The 18,224-nt window shown below is 51.7% G+C and overlaps 7 protein-coding genes across 7 annotated transcripts; 5 read left to right on the top strand and 2 right to left on the bottom strand.

The window, feature by feature from the left end:
* Positions 1-675: 675 nt before the first annotated feature.
* On the top strand, positions 676-1,339 carry AYO21_09322 (hypothetical protein; the record flags this gene model as incomplete). Its single annotated transcript, XM_022659259.1, has 3 exons — positions 676-835; positions 888-1,024; positions 1,127-1,339. The coding sequence occupies 3 exons, from the start codon at positions 676-678 to the stop codon at positions 1,337-1,339; spliced, it is 510 nt and encodes a 169-aa protein (XP_022508467.1).
* A 908-nt stretch (positions 1,340-2,247) lies between these two features.
* Positions 2,248-3,505, top strand: AYO21_09321 (hypothetical protein; the record flags this gene model as incomplete). Its single annotated transcript, XM_022659258.1, has 2 exons — positions 2,248-2,421; positions 2,480-3,505. 2 exons carry the CDS (start codon positions 2,248-2,250, stop codon positions 3,503-3,505), a joined length of 1,200 nt encoding a protein of 399 aa, XP_022508466.1.
* Positions 3,506-4,303: 798 nt separating this feature from the next.
* Positions 4,304-5,293, top strand: AYO21_09320 (hypothetical protein; the record flags this gene model as incomplete). Its single annotated transcript, XM_022659257.1, has 1 exon — positions 4,304-5,293. The coding sequence occupies one exon, from the start codon at positions 4,304-4,306 to the stop codon at positions 5,291-5,293; it is 990 nt and encodes a 329-aa protein (XP_022508465.1).
* Positions 5,294-6,627: 1,334 nt separating this feature from the next.
* AYO21_09319 (hypothetical protein) lies at positions 6,628-7,216 on the top strand (the record flags this gene model as incomplete). The annotated part of the gene is made up of 2 exons (XM_022659256.1): positions 6,628-6,732; positions 6,824-7,216. The coding sequence occupies 2 exons, from the start codon at positions 6,628-6,630 to the stop codon at positions 7,214-7,216; spliced, it is 498 nt and encodes a 165-aa protein (XP_022508464.1).
* A 647-nt stretch (positions 7,217-7,863) lies between these two features.
* On the bottom strand, positions 7,864-8,760 carry AYO21_09318 (hypothetical protein; the record flags this gene model as incomplete). Its single annotated transcript, XM_022659255.1, has 1 exon — positions 7,864-8,760. One exon carries the CDS (start codon positions 8,758-8,760, stop codon positions 7,864-7,866), a length of 897 nt encoding a protein of 298 aa, XP_022508463.1.
* A 3,201-nt stretch (positions 8,761-11,961) lies between these two features.
* On the top strand, positions 11,962-15,310 carry AYO21_09317 (hypothetical protein; the record flags this gene model as incomplete). Its single annotated transcript, XM_022659254.1, has 2 exons — positions 11,962-13,431; positions 13,493-15,310. The coding sequence occupies 2 exons, from the start codon at positions 11,962-11,964 to the stop codon at positions 15,308-15,310; spliced, it is 3,288 nt and encodes a 1,095-aa protein (XP_022508462.1).
* A 957-nt stretch (positions 15,311-16,267) lies between these two features.
* On the bottom strand, positions 16,268-17,849 carry AYO21_09316 (hypothetical protein; the record flags this gene model as incomplete). The annotated part of the gene is made up of 2 exons (XM_022659253.1): positions 16,268-17,380; positions 17,430-17,849. The coding sequence occupies 2 exons, from the start codon at positions 17,847-17,849 to the stop codon at positions 16,268-16,270; spliced, it is 1,533 nt and encodes a 510-aa protein (XP_022508461.1).
* Between the last annotated feature and the right edge of the window lie 375 nt (positions 17,850-18,224).

Raw genomic sequence — 18,224 nt, 5'->3', positions numbered from 1 at the left:
ATGTTCATCAATGGTTAGATGGGGTCACCTTAGGGCAGGCAAAGAATCCGCTGATCTTCTGCTTTTCAATCCCTCCGACCGGCGTCTAGGTTGGTCACCAACTGCTTTATTTTATTCAGACAACTTGCCCAAATCATAGGGGGTAGACGTAATTGGAGGTAGTACAAATCACCTTGATAGTACAAATCACCTTGATATAGTTGTAGAGAAGGAAGGAGCAGACCCCCCACACGATGTGGGGAACCTAGATCCTAAGTACCTACACGTTCCAACAATATGAGCACTACGAGGTACCGAGTACACATACAAACATATTGCTAGATTCGGTGGCCCGGTCGAAGCGAGGCCCAGCGCAGATCCCGATCACGATCGGATATAGCGGACAAATTGCGGCATCAACGCCATCCGCCTGGTGACATCCCACGCTGCAAAGAATCCAAACCCTCCTCAAACCACTTCTTGATTTGCAAGTGAACGAACAAATAATTCCAGTCACTACCATTATTACCTTCTTCTCCTATTTTTCGACCTCTCCCTCGCTCCGAATTCATATTCGATTTCGAAATCCTACACAACTTTCTCGAAGACACCGATCACGCGGAGGCAGATCCTCCCTTCCTCTCTCCAGACTGCGCCAAACCAGACCCGCGGGGCCCTGTCATACTTGGTGCCAGTATGGCTTCTACATCAGCGGCGGCTGTATTACTCGGCAGACAGTTGAAACAGATGCAGTCAGACAAAGATATACCGGGTATCAGCTGTGGGCTCGTGGATAACAATGTCTTCGAGTGGGAAGTAATGCTCATGATCAATGACGACTGCAAATATTATGGCGGTCTGGTTCTACATACCCCCACTGATTACCGACCTAGCTGACGATAAACCAGGAGGATTCTTCCGTGCTCGCTTGTCGTTTCCTCACGAGTACCCTCTGATGCCTCCCAAGATGAAGTTCGAAACCCCAATATTTCACCCAAATATCTACCCGACGGGGGAGGTCTGTATATCTATCCTCCACCCTCCAGTAAGTGCACGTCCTCTCCCAACAACTCATCTCGCTTGCCGGTTGGGGGAATTGATGCCGTTCTACTTCGACGAAGGCAGCGCAGGCTAATGGAGTGCTCAGGAGGATGACCAATACGGATATGAATCTGCAGCTGAGCGCTGGAGTCCCGTACAAAGTCCCGAGACAATTCTGATATCTGTCATCAGTATGCTGAGTTCTCCGAACGATGAATCACCCGCCAATGTCGATGCAGCCAAGATGTGGAGGGAAGATCCCAAAGGTTTCCGAAGAAAGTGTCAAAGGCTGGTGAGGGAGAGCCTAGGGGACGACTAAATACTGGATCGAGCAGGGAGTTTCACGTTTTCTTGAGCAGTTCAGGATTGCATAGCGGGATGGAAGGGTAACACCTGGGATTGCTTTATGGACACCAAATATGGTCATTGCTGCTGGAGTTCTGCACCGGGTGTCAACTGCGTCGACTTCTCGTCTTTGGGAGAACGATACAACTTACATTGCACCAAATATGACGGAGCGGTATCGTATTGGAACGAGAGAAAGAGTATTGCCGAGGAGGCATATCTACTAGTTGGCAGGATATCTCGTGGAGGAGATGCCGCGTGCCTTTCAGCTATGATCAAGTGCCGTGGACATCGAACAGCTCCGTTGCCTCCACGAAGCGCTCGCATTATTTGCCCATAGCGACCTGGGCCACGCAATACAGCGTATTCTAGGCTTGTCAGCACCTTGTTTCATCTCATGTGTGTTTCACTTTCTCTGGGACAGCATGCCACCCTCTTGAAGGTCTGGCTGAGGGGTGAGGGGAATACAAAACCCTTTGTAGCGGAACCCATTGACAAGGAGGATCTGGTGAAGTGGCTACGCATTCTGAGATGGGACTCGGTCAGTTATTTCGCCGGTTGTGTAAAGAGGACGGAGAACTTTGTCTATATGTGTAAGAAAGGCCCGTTGCAGACCACGCCCCTGAGGCAGTGCGTAAGTACAAACCTGGTCAGTTTTGTTGGAAAACGCGGCAGCCTACAAGGTAGCGACGCTGATTTGCTGGCTTCGGCGATGGCGGAATGCCTGATCCATCCGTTTGTTTCACCCTCGACACTCCGTCCATTCCCCAAATAAAGAGCGCCATCGGACGTCGACAACTCGGTCTTGTTCTTTATCCCTCTGTCTTTCTTCCTCCTCGCACATTGTTACTTGTCTTCTCTTTCCTCACATTGCTTCTCATCATGAGTCTATCTACCCACCTGGTCCGTCGTGGCATAGAAGCCGCTCATCATGGGATGGTTGCAGCTGCGGGGAATTCGGACCAGCCAGCTGGAGATGAAACTCCTCGAATCTCACCTCTTGCTGCCATGATCTTTGTCTTTTCCAGTCTGGCTTTCATTGTCCTTTTATTCTCTGTAGGGATCTGTCCCCCACCAGCTGCTGTCCAAAGAGACTCACTAACCGGACCCGCAGGTTGGTTATACATACGGCCATTTACTACCCATCCTGTGTATGGTTGAGAGCCCCGAAACCGAAGCCTACGTCCCTGTCGGCACTATCGATCCAACAGATCCTCCCGCTTATACTGCTACTCCTGCGCCCAAACCTACACACAGACAACCCGATGACCTCGAAGACGACACCGATGGTGATGCTGAAGTTCTTCTCGTCCGCAATAAGCCGTTTACAGCCTCGATTCGCCAGACAATTCTGCACCTGCGCGCTCGAGCCGGCTATTGGTCTCGATTCCGCGGCTTGTCGATGTTCCTCGTCTGGAATGTAACCGCCGGTATCCTCATTTCCATCCTGGCAAACATCTTTCCTAATCGGCTGGGATTGGCCTTGGCTGCTATTGTTGCTGAAACCGCTCTTGCTACTTTCAATATGGCTTGGGTCCACATTGCCATTTCTGAGCCCAGCGAGAAGAGATGGTACAAACGAATTCCTTCTCTGCGAACCTGGCCCAAAATTGCACCAGCTGTCGCCTTGTGGGCCACTGCTCACCAGGCCGTATCCGTTCTACCCATGTTGGTCTGTGGTTCATTTGGGTCGCTCAAGCATATGAATGATCCGGATTATGAGCCAGGCCGCAAAGATCTTTACGCCGTGGGCGCCCAGGGAGTCCTTGGGTTTTCTCTTATGGTTGCTCTATATGTACTCCTCCAGATTCCTGCTACTGTTACCGTGGTCCGGGTTGCAGCGTCCATGCTTCCCGAGGAGGATGAAACCATCGTCCCATTTGACCGCACTTTTGGCGGGAAGACTACTCCTGCTATTATTGGTGGACAGGGTAAGATCGGATTGGTCGAGGCATGGAGAAGTTTCCCCTGGGAGAGCCGAATGCGGCTCCTGCGCTTGATGGCAAAGGTGACACTTATCTTCCTTGCTTGCTGGCTCCTCTTCACCATTGTTCTGGTCGTTGAATCTCACATCCTGTTCGGGGATAAGTTGGGCGAGATGATGAAGGCCGTCCACGGGATCGCCCGTTCTCATCAGTAAGGGACAAAATTCCAGGGAAACAGGATTTCCTGCACGGGGTTCAGACTCGCTTATTGCTTGGTCGTCGCATGAAATCTTTGTATACTATGGGAAGAGGGAGAGGAGCTGGCAAATTGGGCTCGAGGAACCTGGAGTACTATATCATTGTAACGGTTGTCTATTTGGAAAGTTGTACATCGTACATACCCACACATGCCTAGAGAAGCCAGATGAAGAATGTATACGCCGTGCATCCGGACACCGAGATTCGTCCAGTGCATGCTGATGGTAAACGAAAACATTTCGGGGCATCCGAGGGGCCTCCAGATCATTTCCTCCACGGCTCGAAGGCACTTGCGCTGCGAGGCAAACGAATCTAGCCCGGACCTCGGCTGTCAACCACCGGGAATTTGTGGGTTTTGGCTCCATCACAAGCTTGTGAGTTCGGCGATTCAAAGATTGCAGAGAGAGCATGCGACGTGTCCCGCGTTCTCTAACAAAATTTTGTGCAAACTTCTTCCACGGAAATAATTTATATCCTGAGCTTTAGAGACCAGCCCTCCGACCTTGAATTCAGACGTCCTGCCATGATATCACATAGCTAAAACGAGTGCCCTCTCGTCCTGACGCGACTGTGCCAACCCCTCCGACAAGCCTCTAGGCTCGCAGTTGATCCCTTCATCGCTCCGTCCGTCCGTTGCCTTCTGCCACATCGCAACCAAGAACAATAAAGGTACAGACGAAAATCCGAGCTCTTCCATACCCTTCGTTAGGACCACCGAACTCTCTTCCTCATCTCTTTCCCATCCTGTCTCCTCAATGGCTCCAGCCACGGTTCCAACGTCAATAGACGAACTCCCTTCCACGGAGGAGGTTAAAGAGCAAGTTAAAGAGAACGCTAAAGGCGCAGTCTCCGGTCTACGGTCTCTCGTCGCCGGCGGAGTAGGAGGCGTGTGCGCTGTCGTCGTGGGGCACCCTTTCGATTTGGTCAAAGTCCGCCTACAGACCGCGGAGAAGGGGGTCTATTCGGGCGCCATCGATGTGGTGAAGAAGACCATTGCTCGGGAGGGATTAGCGAGGGGCCTCTATGCAGGCGTCTCCGCTCCCTTGGTCGGTGTGACGCCCATGTTTGCCGTCAGCTTCTGGGGATATGACATGGGGAAACGGCTCGTGGATACATTCTCTACGGTGCCCGTCAAAAACAATACTCCTCAATACTCAATTGGGCAAATCTCCGCCGCGGGTTTCTTTTCAGCTATACCCATGACGCTCATCACCGCACCGTTTGAGCGTGTCAAAGTTCTCCTGCAGATTCAAGGTCAGAAACAACTCGCGCCAGGGGAGAAACCCAAGTACTCTGGCGGGCTGGACGTTGTGAGACAGCTGTACAAGGAAGGAGGTATTAGATCCGTGTTCAGGGGTAGCGCGATGACTCTCGCCAGAGATGGCCCAGGTTCGGCTGCGTACTTTGCGGTCTACGAGTATGTCAAACGCAACCTGTCCCCCAAAGATGCCGACGGCAATGCCACAGGGGAACTAAGTCTGACGGCTGTCATGACCGCTGGAGGCTGTGCAGGCGTGGCCATGTGGATTCCCGTCTTCCCCGTCGACACCATCAAAAGCAGGATCCAGACCGCGGAGGGAAAACCGACCATCGGCGGTGTTGTCTCGCAGGTGTATAGAAGTGGTGGTATCAAAGCCTTCTTCCCAGGCTTTGGACCGGCGTTGGCAAGGGCTGTTCCGGCGAATGCAGCTACGTTCCTGGGAGTCGAGTTGGCGCACAAGGCCATGAATTCATTGTTGGGTTAAGAGGAAGGAAGATGGGTTACACGGCTTTTGCCTCCGGCATTTACCAGTATTGCCGGATGGGCCTTTGATATTGAGGTGGCAGATCATCCGATCCCGGCGTTGGAGGAGTTCTCTTGTTCATGCATGTGCCGAGTGAGGATCGGAAGCAGTTTCAATGTACAACCACATGGGGTTTTGCGCACCAAGGTACAATGTTACCTCTTTGCTAGTGTCTTTCCGGGACCTCAACAATTGCTGTTTTGTGTGTGATGCAAAGAAAGAGAGTCGTCAGTTTCCTCAAGCGAGAGGCAGGAACACGAGCCCCGTGCTTGTCTCCTCTCGCTATACTCAAGGGACAGCGGCTATGCATGACACAGAAGCCGCAGAAACCCCTCCGCCGAACTTCACATTATGCCCTGTGTCATGCGACAGCGCCCCACAAACCAAGCCCCCCATGTCATTCACATCACGACGCAGCATCTGCACCACCCGTCGGACTTCTCCCAGCCCTCGCTAGTGATTCCCCCTCGCAAATGCACAACATACTCGTGCTTCGAGTTGTCCGGAGCTTGTGGAAAGGACACAAGCCCAGCGTTGGATCCAGAGGAGCCGGTATGGACAGGGCCAATTCCGGGACGGTCACCATACACGATTTCTTTGTCCACCTCAAGTATTTCATGGACAGCTGTCCGGAGAGACTTCAGCATCTTAGGATTTGAAGGTATTGAGCTCGTCTATGGATTCAGGTTCGTCGTTGCCTGTACAGTTGGTGGCGAACTTGATGCAGAATTGAAACTGTTGTCTGAGTGCAGATCGATATGTCGTATAGGATCGGTAATGGAAAGCCAGAGGATCAGAAGAGCTCTGGGGAAAGACAGATATATTATACTCTCGATATATTGCCTCATTCATCCGCATTTCGCCTGGCCAAATTCTGGGACAAACCGAAACAAAAGTAAACGCCCTCTGGCTGTACGTTTGCCGTGACACTTTGCTCATGGTCGTCTGCCTGTACGTCGTAACCCGCGCTTCCCCGGAAGTATGCTGTCCAATGAGTAGTGACGAGAGGGTTTATTGATTGGAATTTGACTCTTGCAGACGTGCAGATAGAGAGGAAGCGTAGAGGGTCACGGCGCAATCACTCTGAAGTCCAGTCAATGTTGGAGTCGAAGATCGCTGCGGGGTGACTTGTCACTAAAATGGGAAAGTCCAATCTCACGCGGACTCGGCATCGGGCAACTCGGTGGACATATTATGGGGGTAACATTGCCAAAGGTGACAACACTCTATCACCGGCATTATTCGTTGATCTTCAACCACTGTCTTCCGAAGTTATCTGCGTCTCCATACCAAACATGGTGCTCTCCTTCATTCTTGTGCAGAATCGCCAGGGCAAGACGAGACTCGCCAAGTGGTACGCTCCCTACACCGACGAAGAGAAAGTGAAACTGAAGGGCGAGGTAAGATGACGTTCAATCTACCCCCTGTAATCCAAAGCAATTCGTTCTATCCAAGAAAACTTTGTAGATTGACTGTCCGAACGGCCCGCAGGTCCATCGTCTCATTGCCCCTCGTGATCAGAAATACCAATCGAACTTCGTCGAGTTCCGATCCGCGCCCTCGTCGTCCGCCTCCACATCCCACGCCCAACCCCTTGTCCGTCAGAACCTATCGTCGACAAAGATTGTGTACCGTCGGTACGCAGGCCTCTTCTTCTGCGTCTGTGTCGACGCAAACGACAACGAGCTCGCCTACCTCGAAGCCATTCACTTCTTCGTCGAGGTTTTGGACCAATTTTTCGGCAATGTCTGCGAATTGGATCTTGTGTTCAACTTCTACAAGGTTTATGCCATTCTCGACGAGGTCTTCTTAGCCGGCGAGATCGAGGAGACGAGCAAACAGGTCGTCTTGACGAGACTTGAACATTTGGATAAGTTGGAGTGAAGGAATACATCCCAGAGGAAAGGATGAAACACAAGGAACGTGTCAGCAAACTGCAATGTACTCCCCGGCTAGCCCCTGCGGCTGGGGTCATGCTGCATCTCTCGTGTACGCTTCTGAAGGTGGACTGTGAGTCATATGCGGCGGAAATTTGTGCATTTCATTTGCCCTCCCGGTTCCCGAGGCCGCAATAACGGTTGCAATATATGAGCACTGTCTAAGAGGTAGCGATAACCGAAAGAGCAGTACAGCGTTCTGGGCATGACTGGAATGACGCCTCGCCCACCAGGAATCTCTGGACACAACCCCCATACAAGCTCAGCAGCCGTACACCATGCAGTGACTGGCTGCAAAAATTCACAAAACGACAGGATGGAGACCGGAAGCTGAAGTCTCCATGTGGGAGACGACCACCCTATGTCGTGGGGGAAAGTGTGTTCAGTCTGAAGAGTATATGGTCTCATTGAATAGATCCCCAGTCAATTTGGGGAATGGAGTTCGTGTGAATCGAGTCGGAGGACGAACACGGGAGAGATGATGCCAAAAAAAGTCGTGCGACCTGCAGCGACTCTGCGTTAAAAGGAAGAGATGGAAGAGACTGTTAGGTTCTCAACTCCTTCGATGTCAATTTTCACGCTGATGATTGATCTTCATCTCTTGAGCGCCTGAAACCTCTTTGCCAGATCGTCCACCGTCGGGACATTTCCGGGTACTGCTCCAGCACCTCCCCCGGTAGCTGGACTCTTTGATTTTGCAGTCCCGGCGGATGGCACGGGTTTCGCATTGTTGAATCCCTTCCTAATCTCTCCTCCACCAGGCAACTTGACCTTTGGGCTTAAATTGTCAGATGTTGCGCCGGGGGGAGCTATGGAGACGGGACTCTTTGCACCTCCAGGCTCCAAGCTTGACGGCGGTGTAGCATTCTGTAGAGACCCAATATCGATTTTGTTCGGCCGTGATGGCGTCGTTGGGTTTGGTTGGCCTCCATCTGCTAGCAAAGGCGGCTCCTTCATACCACCACCGACGCCGTCATCATCTCCAGTATCTTCGCCATCAACTTCCTTGCTCAATTCTTCGACCTGCTCCTCTTCTCTTTGCGGAGGCCAGTCAACGCCGTAAGTCCTTGCGATCTCCTCGAGATATGCCTGGACCAATTTCGCACTGGGTGGGTCGACTTTTAGCTTGTCCACTACTCGAGCGGGCACGCAGTTGTCTTCGTTTTCGTTCGCCCGGATCGCAAATTCCTTGCCGAACCGCTCGATCAGCATGCTTCGCACGATACCCAACTCCCTCACATCCCGGGGCAGCCGGGGTGCGGAGTAGATGATACTCGCTGCAGCCTCTTCTAGACCGGTGTCATCGCTGGCCTGCGCCGTGCCTTCTTTGATGTTCTTGTCCCTGACATCCAAGAGTCCTGCCCTGGCGAGGAGTAGTTCGGCGTAGAGTTCCAGAATCTCCATCAGCTCCACAGTGATGTCGGTGTGGATGATGTTCTCAACACGTATGCGGGCGGAGGCCTCGCGAGACTGGGCGAGCAGTTCAGCCATTTCGCGGCGCGCCGACACGGAGAGCGCGGTGTCTTTCTTCTGTGCATTGCGAAGACGAGGGATGAGGAGGCGAAGGGTCGATTTCAGTTTGACCTGTGTTAAATCCTTAGATCAGAGACGTCTAGGAAGTTGGGGGTCATCTGAGAGGGGAGAGGGGAGTTGCAATGACAGTCCCAAAGTGCAATAAACATCACACTCGAGTAAAGGGATTGTTGCTCTTCCAGGGTCCGTATTCTTGGACCGCGTAATCTAGGTCAAGATAAAGACTCACTGTCTGAGGTGATGCGGCCGGCATCTTTATTTAGCCGCACGACCTGGGCGTTCTGGAAACCTTGTTCGGGCGTGAAGGAGATTCGGGTTGAGGCCCGGATGAGAAGGGATAGGACAGCAAGACTCGGTGTAATGAATATTATTTTTTAGCGAGTGTGTTGCTGCAAGAATACAAATGATTGATCGGGTGTTGTTGAAAGTGGTGGGTGAGTTGTGTCTGTCGCGCAGTGTCGGGTGTGAAAGGTGGGGGATAAGATGGGACGATCATCAGGGACATGGAGGGGGTGCCCCAAGCCGGGGGTTAATAATACATATCGTTCACCTAAAATGGAAATTCTAAAATCAGGCCTTAAAATACCTTATCCGGGTCAGTCTGCTGGTCCTGACGAGGGTAGGTTTTGAGATTCAGGAGCACTTAAGGCATAGTATGCATGCTATTCTTAAAATTCTAGGACCATACAAGACATCGTCCGTGAACCATAGAGCAGAGCCACAGGTAAATATACGAATGAAAGGAAAGCGAGGCGAATATCCGGCCAAAATACAAAGGAAATTCTTCACGGGTGATATACTCATTCCCAGAATCAAATGGCCTGCAGTTGGAGGCTTTCTATCTCTACTTCCTTGTATGCTGAGACGAAGGTGATACACCCACATCCTGCAGACGGCCAGAGAGAAAATGTATCGCAGAGCCAAACTATTGATGACAGGTGCAGAGGCCTCAAGAAACCGAGCAGACAATATCCACTCCTTTGTCAATGCCATCTGTTCACGAAAGAATAGCCGGTCGACTTTCAAGACGGCCTCGGTGAATGTTCTATGGCATCGTCCAGCACAGCGACGGAACTTGTGACCAGTAACTGGTAGGGAGCGAGTGATCAGACGTCATCGACATGCTTGAAATTCTTCGAGGACATCTGAAGCGAGCAGCTCAGGGCCAGGCGAAGGACACACAGTATGATCTCGAACCATAGGCCGCGTCGATGGACGTTTGCTGACATTGATTGGAGGAGAGTGAATGTATTTCACTTTCGTCCGACAGCCTCATGGACGCTCAAGTAGGGTGTACAAAAGTGTTAGTGTAAGAAAGGTGCAGACCTCGCCATAGAGAAATGAAGATGTTGGGCATGCGATTGTGATCTTTTTAGAAGGGCCAGCCCACCACGCATGTACATGAAAAATCACTCAACTGGCCGAGATTTCGTTGATAACTCAAGACCATTGTATCAGCCACAGGCACAGAATATTCGTGAGGGTGTGCTGGATGGCAATATCAAATTTGCCATATTGTATCACCTGCTCCGCTCCTGTGGACACTACCCTTCGATGCCTCTTTCTCACTCTGTTCATAGGTCAGAAGGCGGTGTCGGTTACCCCTTACCCCTGCACTCATTCTTTGGAGGCGTGAGAGGCTGAAGCTGAATTGTACCTAAACTAAGGGCCGCTGGTAAGGAGTTAGCGGAACTCGGTAGTGGTGGTACTTCTACGAGGTACGAGGGCGCGCACCAAAAGTACTGTTTACGCTAGTTCAAATGACACATATTACTTACTATGAAAGGAGATTTTCTGAGCTTGTAGGCACTCTTACCTATCTCTTAGCTATAAGTCAGATCTAATAGGCGGCCGCCTAACCTATATTTCCAGTCTCGCTAGGCGCTATAGGCGTTAAGTATTGAGCTCCGATATCTCCCGGGACCGTTGTAAGGGGCAACGAAAATAAAGTCTATCGTCTTTTGATCATCTCGTCATTCTCTGAGCGTTAACAATACTTTTGGTGCGCGCCTCGGTAGTTGGTGCGACATTAGGCATTTTCTGTTTGTGGAGGCACTTGAACGGTTTTCTTGTTCTCGATGCAAAGGCCAGCCAGCCACATCACGTGCTGAATCCCCTTTTTCGCTTACGCCAGTTCGCGATTGCCACGTGACATTGTGATTAGCCCTATTTCGACTTCACCAGAACTTCGTGTACCTCGTCAGCCATTTCTCCCACCGCTCGAAACTGTCTCCAGCTGCCTCCACGGAAGATCTCGACGAGAGTGTGCGCAGTCCATTGTACCTCATCAAGGCAAAATGCTTATCCCGAAAAAGCATGTCAACAATACTGGTGGCTTACCGACTGTCTCATCTTATGGCCCACTCCATCCACGGTCTGGACTCAGCCAGAGGATTCAAGAAGTCCAGACCGAGACTAAGTGAACTCACGGCCAACCGACCATGGCGCGCAAGCCCAGCGCAGGTGCGCACGACGCAAGGCTGTTCATCAATCTCCTTTTCGCTAGTCTATCCGCCATTCACTATGCTTCTATGAGGACAGTAGCTCCCCGTTGTGTCAGGCAGCACCCCTGGCGCTTCCACTTCTGGAAGGCCTACCAATCTTCGAAGCCCCTCAAACGTCCACCCAGTATTGTTTTCCTATTCGATGACTGGATCTATTGGCTCGCCAGTGTACTGCCCGCAGCCTAGCATGACTCGGCGAGGCCGAGAATGAGAACCCTTCGCCGCCACGTGCAGCAAGCGAACCATACACAATCTTGCCGAAAGCTTTGCCCCGTGGCTTATTTGCATCTCGATGGTCGAGATGGACTAAGCCATCTTGTTATGAGGCTTCGTCGACTTCACCTGAGCTCCAGATTGCCATCCCAATCCGGCATTGAATGAGTCCAAGTCGAAACTCCACCAAAAGTCGAGCGCGTGAGGAACATGCCCGCTCAAAACTCAAAATTCTGTTCGCTCTAGGGGTTCTGTATATAACATACACCTCCCATACGATGGTAGGTGTGAACGGTGAGCACTTCTCTCCAGTCCAGTCCTTCGTTTGTGCTGTTGCTTTCGATCTTTTTGCTGTTTCTAGTCACTCATTACTGACCCCATTCGGGTCGACCGCTCTTTTTTCTTTGTTCTTGTTTATACCTGATACTACCCTAACATCAATATGGCCGCGCACCTCTTCGTATCTGCCCTCACTCTCTCCCTGGCAGCTGCTTCGCCAGCGGGTTGGGACGAATGGACCACTCCAAGCACAACGACGGCGACCACCTCTGCTATACCTTCCACAGTCAAGACTGACCCTTCGTGGGGAGACTGGACCGCGTCCACCAAGAAGACCACCTCTACAATCACTACGACCACTTCGACCACTACTTCTAAGAGCACAACCTCAGTGAGTACGACGTACACGCACAGCGCACCAGATGTGCATTGGGGAGACTGGCTCCCTCATGGAGATGGCTCTTCCTCGGGCCACTTCGGTGGTAATGGAGGATCAAGTGGTTGGGGCGATTGGGAAAGCAGCGGCCATTCTGGCTCAGGCGGTTCATCTGCGGGTGGGTCTTCGTCTGGTGGTTCCCCTGGAGGATGGTCATACTCTTCTGGAAATTCTGGCGGGCGTCCAGCAATTGTTTCGGCTCCAGCACCAATTCACACTTTGACACCTGGCTTCCGCCCTTCACACAATGACCAAGATCTCTCGCACCTGAGGCCGGGCAGCGCAAAGAATCTGTTCTTTGCCCAGGGTGCTCCCAACTCTGGTATCTCGTCCGGGTCTCTCTACGTTTCGGCTGGAACAACCTTTCAGTATCCCACTGTCGTGCTTGACCATTCGGCCTTTGTGACAGTTACCGTATCTGGATCGTCATTGACCGTTGTCTTTGTCTCTCAACAAGCCTACAGCTACGCAACCAAATCATGGCCTGCTGATGGCACTTGGTTCGTCCTCGCAACCACTGAGGGATCCGATGATGGCCACTATGTGTATTATTTGACCTCGTCAGTGAGATTCAACTCTGCTACATCTACAGCCACTTGTAACGTGAAGCCCGTGGATCTCAACTATGTGGCTGAGAGTTTCGACCTCGAGTGGGGTACCTATCAGCACTCCTCGACTAGGCCGACTGGAAGTGTGTCAACAACAGTGTCCTACACGGGTCCAGGTGGAAGCCATTCCACTACCAGCAAAGGATATCCTGGCTCGGTTGGAATATCTTCAACAACCAGCAAGGGATACTCTGGTTCAGGCGCCACGTCAACGACGAGTGCTGCGTCAACATCCCTGCCTACAGGCACTGACGATAGCGATTCATTCGACGAACAACTTGATGATGCCCTGGGATACATCGTATGGGAGGAATCGGACTTCCAGAAAGACCTCAGTGAATTTGCTGGTGGCCTGGATGACTATAACTGGGATGATTATGACGACGAGGATGACTACAACGACGACGCCGACGGAATCTTTGACGATGACGCCGACGACGAGGACAGCGACGATGATGTTGACATCTACACCGATGACGGGGACTTTTTTGAACAAAGCTCCAAGAAGAGGTCCCTTAGAAAGCGTGCCACCACCACGCGAAGTCGAAGTAACGCTGTCGTTTCAGATATTCGCAAAAAGGGCGCAGTTGTAAGTTCAGAACCCAGAAACACCGAGACAAGCCCCTTGCATAGACTAACGACTGAGGCAGGCATCCAAAGATCAAGGTGCCAAGAAGAAGTCATCATTCAAGGACAAGATTGTCGGCTTTGCCAAAAAGGTTGTCTCCAAGGCATCTGACATCAAATCGTGGGTGGATGGCAGCCCTCACGAATACCAATTGAACAAAACCTTTACCATCCCCAACGCGACTCAGGTCAAGTACGTGCAGCAGGACTTTTTCAAAGATGACAGCGACAAACCACTCAATGCCATCAAGATCTGGGAGAATGATCACTTCCACGTCTACTGTGTTTCTTGCGGAGTAACGGGAACCTTGAAGGTGGCAGGTCGCGCGGCTTTCCATATCACCAAGGGCCTAACCATGGGCCAACTTGAGATGTTGGGAAATCTGGAAGCAGGCGTCAACTTGGGCGTAGCGGCTGAGGTCAACTATGCCGACAAAAAGAGCGTGCGACTTTTCACTCAGGGTATTCCAGGTCTCTCAGTCCCTAACATCATCACTATTGGACCATACATCACCCTCGATGCCGAAGCTGGTTTTACGTTCAACGCTACCGGTCAAATCCTCGTGGGCGGCACAGTAAAGGTTGCCAATGCTCGTGCAGTCATAGACCTGGTAAACTCTGGCAATTCACAGACACCGACCTGGCAACCACAATTCGAGCCAACCTTCAAAGCCAAGGGCGAGATCATCATGGATACCTACGTTGCGCTCCCGATCGGTCTAGCATTTGGTCTGGACATTGCCAACGCCAAGTTCACTGCCGAGGTTGCCGTCACCAGTGTCCCGTCGCTGCACGCCGGTGCAACCTTCCAAGCCGAAGTCAGTCTCTCCAACGGCACCTTTTCCGGCGGTGTCAACTCTACGGCCAACGGAGCCACTAACGGTGCTTCAACGAACAAGACTTGCACTGGCATCAACTTCTACATCAACCTGCAGCACGAGCTCAAGGCAAATGCGGTGGCCAAACTCTTCGGGAAGGAGAAGTATAAGACCAAGGATAAACAGTTGCTAAGCCCATATAAACTCAATTTGGCGACCAAATGCTTGACTCTCTCGGGAATCAAGAAGCGTCAATCTGATAACACAACTACTATTGAGGGCAGCTACGATTACGACAGCGATTCGCTGCTGACGCTGTCCCAGTACGCAGCCGGCACTGATCCTTTCCCGGACATCGACATTGCGGTTGACGGAGATGGTGACGGCGTTGACGACTCAGACGAGTACAACTTCCCTTCCCAGGTCTCGGATTTCTTGGATGATACGTCGTCCAACTTCACGACACCGCTAGACCTCGAGGATTCAGTGCAGTCTGGACCGGACTACAACTACACTATCATCTCCGATATAGGACTACAATACAACCTTGCGGCTGACGACGACGGTAATCTGCGCATTCAGGACATTAACTCCGAAACCTACGGTAGTGCTTTGTTCCAGGTGTTTGACGAAGTCATCGTGGGCGACAGTCAAGGTCGCACCCTGTTCTACTACTCACCGGAGATGACCAACTACGGCGTCTCGCGCCTCCGCCTTGGCGATTCCGAGCACATCCCCATCTCCTCTGAGATTGTTGGATTGGTACCGTTCCTCGTCGACGATGGCACGAATGATGGAGCGCTCGACAGCGTCTTTGTGGCCATGGACACCCAAGGCAACGAGTACTGGACCGTGCTGTGCAATTACGCGGATGGCAGCACCCCCAGTAAAGTCTTTGTTGTCCAGGACTTTGATGCGGGATTGGACATATTGAAGCAGGGTACTCTCGAGCAGTCGGTGACTGGAGGAGCGATCAGCGAGTGTGTGGATTTGCCGTTGACAAACGGCCTATCTGGTCTCTAGCCTGGCAAAGCAGTGGGTTGCCTTTTTTCTCTCTGGGATTCAAATTACACAAATTAAATGGAGCCTTAACACATAGAAATACCGAAGCAACTGAGTTTTTTCTGAACATTAATTACTTCTCATTTCCTTGGAAACCTTTATAATAGGGGGAGCTAGGCAATTTGGTCTTTATACGTGAAAAGTGAAACAATCCAAGTTGATATTCTCCGCGAGAAGAAAACAAGACTTTCCCTATCTTCCTTCAGGCCGGCCTGGCGTTCCTGAGAGATAAGATGGGTTATATCCAAGTATTTTCAGTATGAATCTACCTAGTAGTCTCCCCTGAGGACGATGACAGTTTTCATAGACACCTACTGGGTGCACCAATCCCGTGGTGGATGTTCAACTACTCGGTAGAATGTTCGTTGTTCGCGAGTAACACGGGTATCAAACAGATCTGATTGGAAATCAACTATGTACCCCCCCCTCCCCAGCCCACATAGCCAAACGTCAAACGTCAAACGTTTGATATTCTCACCTGCCAAGTGCTAATCTCGGACGATCAACTCTTCCTCAAAGCCCGCCTCGATACTTATGTCCCAACATGAACTCGCAGCAAACAGACGTGGACATCGTTAGAACAGGGTCTCCAAACCGTAGATACTCTGAGGTTGCGGCACTATCAACAAAAAAATGTCCCGGGCGAGCAGGCAGCAATCCCAATGCGACGCCCCTTTGCCGGCATTACCAGAATGATACGGACATGAAAATATGTTCTCCTTGCGAAAAAAGCAGCAAAGTTTCAGTCGAAAAGTTCCAGGAAGAAGTGAAGAGATGTGGTCAGATCGTCCAGCCGAGTCGATGGTCGGAATCAGGTCTGCAAGACCAGCTGCACTAGTGTTCAGGTTCCATAGAATGACCCGGAGCTCTCTTGCCCGTGCGAGATCAAACCACAGAACGTTGGAGAGCGCGTGGGTGTCATACTATGACGGCTGCGTATACTGCTAAGGCCGAGAAGAGGCTAGCAAGAGAGAGTTTGATCGTCGAGGAGCCACCAGTGGCAGGCAAGATAGGAGCGACGGTTGACGAGGCTGGACCTGAAGGGATTGCCGTAGCTTCAACGGTGGTTTCGATGGCTCCTCCAGTAGCTCCTTCTGTGGGAGCCGCGTAGGTGGTGTGGTTGAACAACGAGTAATACGGAGAGTGAGTGGGCAGTCCATAAGAGCCGCCGATGGTTGTGCTATGTCCGGTCGAAGCCGATGCCGTAGGAGCAGAGCTTGTCGTTACAACCGATTGATAAGTCCAGGAGCCTGTAGAAGATGCGATTGAAGAGGTCGATGCTTCGCTAGATGAGGACGATTGAGAATCTGTCGGTGATTGCCAGGAGCTAGTAGTTTGGAAGAATTGTCCGGCATTGTTGCCACCCGAAGGAGTAGATGACCAGCCCGAGCCTCCATGGCTGTTACTGCCACTGGTGTCACCTCCCGCATTGAAGACTACAAAGTTGGCGGTAGAGCCCTTCGCAACTGTCACCACGCAAAAGGCACCACCTCCTGCTCCCGTGCTTGACGAACCAACCATTCCATTGACCTTGTTTTGAGTCGGATCGATTTCGCACGGTAGACCTGTGCATCCGCCATTGGGACAATCGATTTTGACACCCCAATCTGGCATTTGGTTGCGGAAAGGTGTAGTTGGTTCAAGGTAGATGGGATTCCACCCGAGCTTGATGAATGTGTTCCCTGAGGAATCCGCGTTGGCTCCGGCGACGTATGGAGACCAATTGCCCCAGGGATCATTATTGGTACCCCACACGCAAGCTTGATCTGTGCTGATACCAGGCGGGTTGATATAATAATGCGCTGCAGTTTCACACCAGTAGCTGGGATCGGGTACGGCGAGAGTTGCATAGTCGGTGACGGAGGTGGGAATCAGCATAGCTTCATTTCCAGGAAGCACAGTCTGGCAGAATGCTACGACGCCACCTGCATTGTTCTGGACGCCGATGTTGGAACTAGTAGCCTGACAGTAGGGTTTGTTGGGAAATGGTTTCTGTATGTTGCCGTTCTGATCGCAGAACAAGCCACCATTCTGAGTCCGGTCAGCACAATTCGCTCTCATCCCAGAAGGAGCAACTAACCATTGACTTGGGGTATGAGTAGGATGTCGCGCTCGGATCCCATTGCACCGACACTTGACCAGCAGGACAAGCGTAAGGGCAGTAGTTTCCTGGCGTGCAGGGCTGGTCCGGGCTCATAGCCCATCCGCCATTCTTATTCCCTGGAGTAACTGGGACCAAACCAGCGTCCGTGGGAAAAGCACATTGCGCCTGTCGCTTTTCCAAACTGATCGCAGATGTTGCACTCTCTGGAATTGATCTTACTTCCACCCCTTGTTCTCCATCCTCAGCTGTTGACCTGGCGGCTAGCTCGCGAGTTGCGCGATGCCGTTTGTGAAGGGCTTCGAGGTGTTCATGAACTCCATTGTGTTTCGCGCTGACGAGAGAAGCGATGAGAAATAGTAGAGCGCTTGCGCTCGAGGTAATTGTCCGTTTGCGCATGGTTGGTTCGCGTTCAGCGAGATCGTCTGCTATAATTATTCACGCATGAGCATCGCCTTGCGACACCTCGAGAGCTTTCGCCAGCGCCGATAAGGACTCGTAAATGAGTGACTAGGGGTCAGTTGTTTTGGTAAGGAACGTGAGTGCTCGCAGAGCGCGCGATAGCGAAAGACGACGAACAACGACCCCAACGACGACGAGCGCAGACACAAAAGCAAAAAAAAGGATACAATACAAGTAGACAACGAGAAAGAAGTCCAAGCTATGTCGATGCGGCAAATGAGATGTAGATCAAGCTCCAGAAAGGCAAATTGCCCGTGACGCTGGCCTGGCCCGGGGCAGAGCCACTCTGAAGCCATGCAAGGCTGGCGCATT

Source organism: Fonsecaea monophora (assembly GCF_001642475.1).
Source record: "Fonsecaea monophora strain CBS 269.37 chromosome Unknown Scaff90, whole genome shotgun sequence".
Lineage (NCBI taxonomy): Eukaryota > Fungi > Ascomycota > Eurotiomycetes > Chaetothyriales > Herpotrichiellaceae > Fonsecaea > Fonsecaea monophora.
The sequence above is the reverse complement of the archived record's forward strand: the minus strand, read 5'-3'. Positions and strand labels throughout refer to the sequence as shown.